This window comes from Myotis brandtii, unplaced genomic scaffold, assembly GCF_000412655.1.
Source record: "Myotis brandtii unplaced genomic scaffold, ASM41265v1 scaffold384, whole genome shotgun sequence".
Classification (NCBI taxonomy): Eukaryota; Metazoa; Chordata; class Mammalia; order Chiroptera; family Vespertilionidae; genus Myotis; species Myotis brandtii.
In genome coordinates this window covers 3,341,797-3,351,453 of record NW_005364745.1, presented here as the reverse complement: position 1 = coordinate 3,351,453, position 9,657 = coordinate 3,341,797, and the positions used below count along the sequence as shown (strand labels likewise).

Here is a 9,657-nt window from a genome sequence, read left to right as displayed (position 1 = left end):
GAGGAAGGGAGAGGGAGAGAGAGATAGAAACACCAATGATGAGAGAGTGTCATTGATTGGCTGCCTCCTGCACACCCCCTACTGGATATCAAGCCCGCAATCCAGGCGCATGAATTATGTTTTAATTTGTTCTGTTCTTGGTGTTTATCTAAACAAAAAATATTTGGACATTTAGACTTATTCACTTCCTTCTTGAACACATACTATTCTTTACAAAACTCCAACTTCTTTTGTGCCTACCTGCCAGGCATGCTGAAATTGCCTGGGGGACGTGTTAGCTGGTGCATACTCACCCTGGGCTCAATACAGACTGGGAATGTGTCTGGGAATAGTGCGTACAACTGTCCAGGGTGGCCTTTCTCTGAAGTGCTTGGCTCCAATTCTCTCCAAACCAATCTCCCGGATGCTGTGTGGCCCATTTTAAAGGATGGCATTCCAAATATACCCTCCAGTTGTGGTGAATATTATTTAGTGGTTCTCAACCATCAATAGGAGGGGCCACTTTTATTTGCGGGGAGGATGGTCATAATGACAGCCCTAGTAGGTCAGGACCAGGGAGGCTAGATGAATCCTGCAGTGGGATGAGTTTTTCCCCATGAAGAACCATCCCACCCAAAAGGCCAATCAATGGTGCCTTCCCACCAACACACACAAAGCTGTTGTCGCCTGGTACAGAAACTTCATTTTAGATATGTGTTTTTTCCTACTAGAAAACAGGTCAGATAATTTCAGTATTATACTTTATTAAATATCTACATCCCACAAAATTATTTCATTGTGAATTACCCAAGAAATACAAAATCACGCAATGGCTTGCTCCACCTTGGTTTAGTTGAGAAACGCTTATAGGGAAATAGAAGGAATTAATAAGTACTCACTGTAGGACTCACTATACTGGACAGTTTGGAGAACAAGAAAACCTCTAACTCTGAAGACTGTTTTGTATCTTGTTCATGTCTTCAAAATAAATACTTAAAAATAAGTCATATATTCAGACCTGTTTGGTGATGCCTAAGTTTCAGAAAGTTTGTGGAGAAATCACAAAGAAAAGCAACCACTTCAATGTAATCAAATGCTTTTTTTTTTTTTTAGTATCTTTTCACATAGTGGCTCTCAAACTTGGGCACACATCAGAATTTCCGGAGTTAGGGGCCTGCTTTGCTGGGCAACTCGCAGAGTTTTTGACAAGTTTCTAGGTGATGCTGATGGTGCTGGTCTGGGCATAGCCCTTTAAGAACCAATGCTTTAAGATATATTCTCCAGAATTCAAACTAATAAGCAATACCCATATGCCTTTGCTTTTTCTAATAAATAAATAAAAGAACATTTCACATATGGCTCCATCAAACTTTAAATTTTCAGCCTTTTGAAATGTCCTACTTAAATAGAATATATAATTTATTCATCATGGCTCATAATAATTCCTATGAGTTCAAAAAACAGGACCACAGGATAGTCCAGTACTGGGTCATCTGTGACTACAAGAAACATCTCCTTCCACAGTGACTTAGAGCACAGGGATCTTGCTCCAGTCTCCTCCATGCCTCTTCCGTTTGGGAAATGCAGTATGAAATCGTAACAATGAGAATGTGACCTATTGTGAATGTCGACATAAAATGTCACAGTGCACAGTCGTACTTAAGACTCTGAATCAGGAACTTCTTCATCAGGGCAGCAGTAATACTCCACAAAACAGATCTGTCCATCTTCATTCCTGATCATGTACTGTAACGAGAGGAAGCCTCGGTTGTCTGTCCGAATAGACACCTTGCACGACAGGACCAATGCCTTCGTCGAGGGCTTCAGTAAAGAGATCTTGTATCTGTAGAAGAGTAAATAAACAGCTGTTATTTGGACGCACGTCCAACTGTGCTCAGAACTCCCAGAAAAGAACAAAAGTTAGCCAACAACTACCAAGTAGCAAGTACAATAAAATCCAATACTTAGTCAATTTGCTAATATTTTCTCTTCATTAAAAATAATTTCATCCACTATAACCCCAAATCCCCAAGTAAACCCAGAACCTACTGTTCATTTTTTAAAAATACTACACTTTTTTCAACAGATTGAAAGTTTTAAAATTTATTTAATAGAAATTTGGTATTTTACCACCTCTTCATCACCAGAACTGACCTGTTAACTTGGGTTTCGTTACAATTAAAGGATTCCATCAAATCAGAATCTTTGGGATAGTCAAGGTGGGAGCTTCCTGCATTCCCAAAAGTAGATAACCTACAGTAGAAAATGAGGAAGTCATTTATTCATTGGTCCAATAGTAAGCCACACCAGGATCCAAATACAGAAGACACTTCCTTAACACCTTTCCGTACCGCTCACGAGCTTTCTCGTGTTTCGCGCGCCATCTGTTAAGGACCGCTCACGAGTTTTCTCGTTTTTCACGCACCATCTGTTATGGACCTTAGATGTCAACACACTGTCTTGTCAACATCGAATGAAGCGATCTCATTGGCGGAAACCGTGCAGGTCAATCTACAAAAAACTATATAATTGCACGAACCCATAAAGCATTGTAGTTACATTGTATTTTGGTCATTCGAATAGTCTTCGTCTTCAAGTTCCTGGCGCTTTTAGAAAATGTTTTACGCAGTACCATATGGTAAAAAAGTACTAGGAACTTTAATTGTTTAATTGTTTTGGTAAATAAAAATGTTATAATTATTGAAAAACAACACCTAAAGTGCTTTATGATCTGTAGTTATGATGATTTAAATAACGTGCAGTTTGCCCAAAAACGTGCGGTCCATGGCATATGTCTTAGAGATTTCAATGCGGTACGAAACGTGTTAAGAAGCGCATTCAGGTCTCCACCACGGAATCATTTCACAGCGGAGATGAAAGACAACCAGGAACCTTCCAGCTGCCCATGCTGAGCGAGATCATATAGGTGGGGACCCTCTGAAATACTGTTTACTAGTAAGTGCCTGGAATTTTAATTCATATCACTGTTTAAGTAGGGTTCCACTGATTTGCATTTTGATTAATATTTTAACAGACCTTGAGCGAAATATTTAACTACCTAATGCCATGAGAAGGGCCTTCAGTTCTTCTAAAGTAGATATTTAAAACCCTTTACTCATTAATATTCTGACATTGTTTCTACAACAGTTTAAGTAGTACAACAATGAAAAGACCACTAGTTTTTAAAGTAGGAGACGGAGCTACTCATCTAGAAACCAACGCTGCCTAACTATGCAGCTATGAAGATGAACTAGTGAGTTAATTTTCCCGATCTTAAGTGCCCTGATCAATAAAAGTGTGGGAGAAGAGTAAAAGCTCGCTAAAGTTCTGAAAATTCTAGCACCCTGGATAACACTCTATGTAAGTCCTACATCCTTAGCAAATGTGTAAATAGGAAGAAGGAGTAAAGGACATTAGCTGTAAGGACCTGAAATAAGGCTTCTCAGGAGACATGGTGATCTGTAGGACCTCACTCGTCATATCCAATTCGGAAAATGCTTCACGGAGCCCCTCTGACTGCAGAATAATTTTGTTAATCACATTGGTGCTGCAGAAATCAAAATCCAGAGTTTCCTCAGGCTCCTGGGTATTGATTTTACAGACGGTCACCACTCCTCCTTCTTCCAGAAATAGCATCAAGGGGCAACCATAACCTTGGTAACACATTCGAAGTGCGGTTAAATTCCCTGCAATGGAAACGCATCACACTTTGGACTTAGCTGTGATCCTCTGGGTTCAGGTTTTTGTCAAATGACACATAAAGCTCCTCAAGAACACTTTATCCTGCCCTATTTCTAGCATAAATGTGTGTCTCTATAAGAAAGGATCACATCTTTCCTGATGTACATACTGTCATCAGCGAATTCCAAACATAATTGCAAGAAAATTGGGAACAAAGTGTAATGTAACTCTGAAATCCTTTTCCAGGTTGGCAGAACACCTCTGAAATACCTTCTTGATTACATGTACACACAATATCAGGACGGAGAGTACATGGTCTGATACTGCAAGTCACAGAGTTGTTGCAGAATAGACCATGCTGTTTCTTGAAGGTCTAATTTGTACAACAGTGGATTGCGTTGATATTATCTGTACTAAATGCCAGTGTATTCACTATAAGCAAGCCTGTCAAACTCTCAGCTCGCAGGCCACGAGTTTGACGTGCTTGACTTTAAGGATCCTTCCAATCTTTTCTTTTGGGAGACATTCTTACATTTTCCAAAATTTTAAGATCAAATTGGGAGAAAAAGAGAGGATGGTTCATGGAGGTTAGGGTTTTAACACTGCAAACCATTAGACAGAGAGGGGTATGACAGGACACTCTAGCTCCTTTAGCTTCCTGAAAGATGGAGGGCCACAGTGAGGAAGGGGGGAAGGCAGATGCTTTCATGAAAAACCAGCTGCATTAAAAAATGTAATGAATGCCCTAGCCAGTTTGGGCCTTGGCCTGCGGACCAAAGGGTCCTGGGTTCAATTCCGGCCAAGGACATGTACCTAGGTTACAGGCTCCTCCGCTATCCCCGCCCTGGTCAGGGCTCATGCAGGGGGCAACCAATCCATGTGTTTCTCTCACATCGATATTTCTGTCTTTCCCTCTCTCTTCCACTCTCTCTAAAATTCAATGAAAAATATCCTCGGGTGAGGATTAAAAAAAGAAAATGTATAATTAACAACAATGGAAGTGTCAGTATAAAATTAAAGTATATTTTCTAGAGAATCGTAACTGAATTTTTCCCTAGTTAATCTCAATTCCTTTCTTATGAAATAAAATCATTCTTCTGGGAATTCCCTGTAGTTTTACTAGTATATCCATAGCAACCAAATTCCCTATTCATAAAAAATTCCCTAAACAAATAAAACATAAATATTTTAAAGGAAAGCATTTAGGAAAATAGACAATTTATACACAGGAGTTAATGGGAGAAAATGGAAAACATTTTGAATGCAGTAAACTGAGAGTCAGGAGAATTGGTTTCTATTTTTCTCTACCACTAACTGTATAATTCTGGACAAGTTAGGGAAGAGAAGCAAATAAAACATTTCACAAATGTTAAAGACAATTACGACAAGTTCAAGTCTTCTTTTGGTTAGTTCAAATTTAATATATGTGCTGCTGAAACGAGCACTAGTTCAAATGTAAAAGCTTTGTAAGTTGAAAAAAGATGAATGTAAATACTTTTGCAAATATGAAAAGAACCATAAGCACACTTTCTATTAATACTATAAAAAGTCAGAATCCATGATTGTCACCATTGAAAAATGAATTGGCAATTCATTTTCTAAAGAAATGCTGATAGTACTTGAACCGCGTCCAGCATGGCCAGGTTCAGTGAGCCTGAGGAGGGATGGTGAAGGATTCAAGACAGACAAAGAGAATACAGCTGGGGCTAGGTGGATCTCCTGAGCCTGGATGAGGACACGGAGAGACACAGCCTACAAGCCGAAGCTTTATTTTATAGTCAGAGCACACAAAGCAAAACAAGGGAAGTGGTCAACACAGTTTACAATGTTCTTGTGAGTTTCACTTGTTTTGGCAGCACTTGCTACCCCTCCCACAGCCCATTAGCTACCTAGGAAGGAACTAGGGAGGACTAGAAGGTTAAGCTTAATTATCCTAGGAGGGCTCTGCCCTTCAAGCTGGGTCTTGTTTGTGGCCCTGCCACAGGTCAATCCCAGGCTTGACCCGATAGCCGCTCCCTACAAGTACTTATATTCTAATAACGTTTCCTGGCCATTCTATGTCCAGAAAAATAGTTAATTATTATAATGATAATTAAATGGTTCACCTGGCGTAGGACTTGATCCAAAAATAGATAAGCAGTCTAAAAGGACAGTTAAATTAATTCGGAAAGTAACAGGCTCTTCCTGAACTTTAAACTCTTGAAATATTCCAGCCTATGAAAAAAAGTAAACATGAAAAAATAAGTATACTTAAGAATGAGATCTCACATAAGGTTCTAGATTTCACTTTTATGTTTAAAAAAAAAACAATATTATGCTAACCCCATGAAAATAATTTGATTATCAATCAACACATCTTAAGCTTTTTCAACTATCATCCATTAGAATAACATTAGTCAAGCCCTAGCTGGTTTGGTTCAGTGGATAGAGCATCAGCCTGCAGACTGAAGGGTCCCGGGTTCGATTCCAGTTAACCGCACATGCCTGGGTTGCGGGCTGGATCCCCAGCAGGGGGCGTGCAGGAGGCTGCCAATCAATGATTCTCTCTCATCATTGATGTTTCTATCTCTCCCTCTCCCTTTTTCTCTGAAATCAATAAAAATACATTAAAAAAAAAAATGAATAGCCCTAACTGGATTGGCTCAGTGGATAGAGCGTCGGCCTGCGGACTCAAGGGTCCCAGGTTCGATTCCAGTCAAGGGCATATACCTTGGTTGCGGGCACATACCCAGTAGGGGGTGTGCAGGAGGCAGCTGATCGATGTTTCTCTCTCATCGATGTTTCTAACTCTCTATCCCTCTCCCTTCCTCTCTGTAAAAAAATCAATAAAATATATTAAAAAAGGAAAAGTGGATTTGTTTAAAAAAATAAAATAAAAATAAAAAAAAGAATAACACTAGTCAATAGTTAACGGTATAACGGGGATTTAGGTCCATGCAACACTTCATCTAGTTTCTTGGATCTAAACTATCCTCCACGTGATTCTCCAGTCTCCTTTTTGGAGCCATCAATACAGCTAAGGTCACCTGGAAAATTGCCAAACAATTTCATAATGCATGGGTGACAGTTTTCCATTTCTTTTGAGAACAAGAACCATGTCTCATTTATCCCTGAAGTCATACTATGCACTGAGGTGTTCAAAAACATGCTCAATTAAATCTGAAATCTGAACCATACAGATGTAACTTTGTAAGAACAAATATGTTACATTATAACCAATGAGAGGGAAAACTAGTTTTTAATAAGGGAACTAGTGGTACAGAGTACACGCTCTGCAAACAAATGTTCTGGGTTCCCATCCCAGCTCAGCCGCCTGCAAGCTATGGGACTGTCAGCCACGCACTTAAGCTGCGCCTCAGTGTCCACAGACCTAACATGGGAATAGCAGCCCATCTCACAAGACCATTGTCAGGATTAGACGAGTTCAATATAGAAAACACTCACAAGAGTGCTTGGACTCTTAATAAATCTTGGACATTATTAGTTTTAACCATTATCTCTGTAAAACACGGGGGAGAATTTGTATAACGGAGAGAAAAAAGCAAAAACGCCAAACAAACGCCCTGCTGTTTTCCAGCTTCGATGACGTCCGCCAAAGCCTTGGGGTTCATTGAACTGGGCGCGGAGTATCCATGGCATGTGCAGGAGGCAGCTGATCGATGTTTCTCTCTCATCGATGTTTCTAACTCTCTATCCCTCTCCCTTCCTCTCTGTAAAAAAATCAATAAAATATATTAAAAAAGGAAAAGTGGATTTGTTTAAAAAAATAAAATAAAAATAAAAAAAAGAATAACACTAGTCAATAGTTAACGGTATAACGGGGATTTAGGTCCATGCAACACTTCATCTAGTTTCTTGGATCTAAACTATCCTCCACGTGATTCTCCAGTCTCCTTTTTGGAGCCATCAATACAGCTAAGGTCACCTGGAAAATTGCCAAACAATTTCATAATGCATGGGTGACAGTTTTCCATTTCTTTTGAGAACAAGAACCATGTCTCATTTATCCCTGAAGTCATACTATGCACTGAGGTGTTCAAAAACATGCTCAATTAAATCTGAAATCTGAACCATACAGATGTAACTTTGTAAGAACAAATATGTTACATTATAACCAATAAAAGGGAAAACTAGTTTTTAATAAGGGAACTAGTGGTACAGAGTACACGCTCTGCAAACAAGTGTTCTGGGTTCCCATCCCAACTCAGCCGCTTGCAAGCTATGGGACTGTCGGCCACGAACTTAAGCTGCGCCTCAGTGTCCACATTCGTAAAATGGGAATAGCAGCCCACCTCACAGCTACCTAGGAAGGAACTAGGGAGGACTAGAAGGTTAAGCTTAATTATCCTAGGAGGGCTCTGCCCTTCAAGCTGGGTCTTGTTTGTGGCCCTGCCACAGGTCAATCCCAGGCTTGACCCGATAGCCGCTCCCTACAAGTACTTATATTCTAATAACGTTTCCTGGCCATTCTATGTCCAGAAAAATAGTTAATTATTATAATGATAATTAAATGGTTCACCTGGCGTAGGACTTGATCCAAAAATAGATAAGCAGTCTAAAAGGACAGTTAAATTAATTCGGAAAGTAACAGGCTCTTCCTGAACTTTAAACTCTTGAAATATTCCAGCCTATGAAAAAAAGTAAACATGAAAAAATAAGTATACTTAAGAATGAGATCTCACATAAGGTTCTAGATTTCACTTTTATGTTTAAAAAAAAAACAATATTATGCTAACCCCATGAAAATAATTTGATTATCAATCAACACATCTTAAGCTTTTTCAACTATCATCCATTAGAATAACATTAGTCAAGCCCTAGCTGGTTTGGCTCAGTGGATAGAGCATCAGCCTGCAGACTGAAGGGTCCCGGGTTCGATTCCAGTTAACCGCACATGCCTGGGTTGCGGGCTGGATCCCCAGCAGGGGGCGTGCAGGAGGCTGCCAATCAATGATTCTCTCTCATCATTGATGTTTCTATCTCTCCCTCTCCCTTTTTCTCTGAAATCAATAAAAATACATTTAAAAAAAAAAATGAATAGCCCTAACTGGATTGGCTCAGTGGATAGAGCGTCGGCCTGCGGACTCAAGGGTCCCAGGTTCGATTCCAGTCAAGGGCATATACCTTGGTTGCGGGCACATACCCAGTAGGGAGTGTGCAGGAGGCAGCTGATCGATGTTTCTCTCTCATCGATGTTTCTAACTCTCTATCCCTCTCCCTTCCTCTCTGTAAAAAAATCAATAAAATATATTAAAAAAGGAAAAGTGGATTTGTTTAAAAAAATAAAATAAAAATAAAAAAAAGAATAACACTAGTCAATAGTTAACGGTATAAAGGGGATTTAGGTCCATGCAACACTTCAGCTAGTTTCTTGGATCTAAACTATCCTCCACGTGATTCTCCAGTCTCCTTTTTGGAGCCATCAATACAGCTAAGGTCACCTGGAAAATTGCCAAACAATTTGATAATGCATGGGTGACAATTTTCCATTTCTTTTGAGAACAAGAACCATGTCTCATTTATCCCTGAAGTCATACTATGCACTGAGGTGTTCAAAAACATGCTCAATTAAATCTGAAATCTGAACCATACAGATGTAACTTTGTAAGAACAAATATGTTACATTATAACCAATAAAAGGGAAAACTAGTTTTTAATAAGGGAACTAGTGGTACAGAGTACACGCTCTGCAAACAAGTGTTCTGGGTTCCCATCCCAACTCAGCCGCTTGCAAGCTATGGGACTGTCGGCCACGAACTTAAGCTGCGCCTCAGTGTCCACATTCGTAAAATGGGAATAGCAGCCCACCTCACAGGACCATTGTCAGGATTAGACGAGTTCAATATAGAAAACACTCACAAGAGTGCTTGGACTCTTAATAAATCTTGGACATTATTAGTTTTAACCATTATCTCTGTAAAACACGGGGGAAAGAATTTGTAACGGAGAGAAAAAAAAACAAAAACGCCAAACAAACGCCCTGCTGTTTTCCAGCTT

The 9,657-nt window shown here is 39.6% G+C and overlaps 1 protein-coding gene across 1 annotated transcript in view; it reads right to left on the bottom strand.

Annotated features, from left to right (window-relative positions):
* Positions 1-723: 723 nt before the first annotated feature.
* RAD1 (RAD1 checkpoint DNA exonuclease) overlaps positions 724-9,657 on the bottom strand; it is a 9,693-nt gene continuing 759 nt past the window's right edge. The window contains exons 2-5 of the mRNA XM_014544844.1: positions 5,766-5,874; positions 3,407-3,665; positions 2,134-2,232; positions 724-1,822 (exon numbers count right to left, since the gene is read on the bottom strand). Coding sequence (XP_014400330.1) covers positions 1,639-1,822; positions 2,134-2,232; positions 3,407-3,665; positions 5,766-5,874 — 651 coding nt within the window. The 3' untranslated portion in view covers positions 724-1,638. The remainder of the gene's footprint in view (positions 1,823-2,133; positions 2,233-3,406; positions 3,666-5,765; positions 5,875-9,657) is intronic.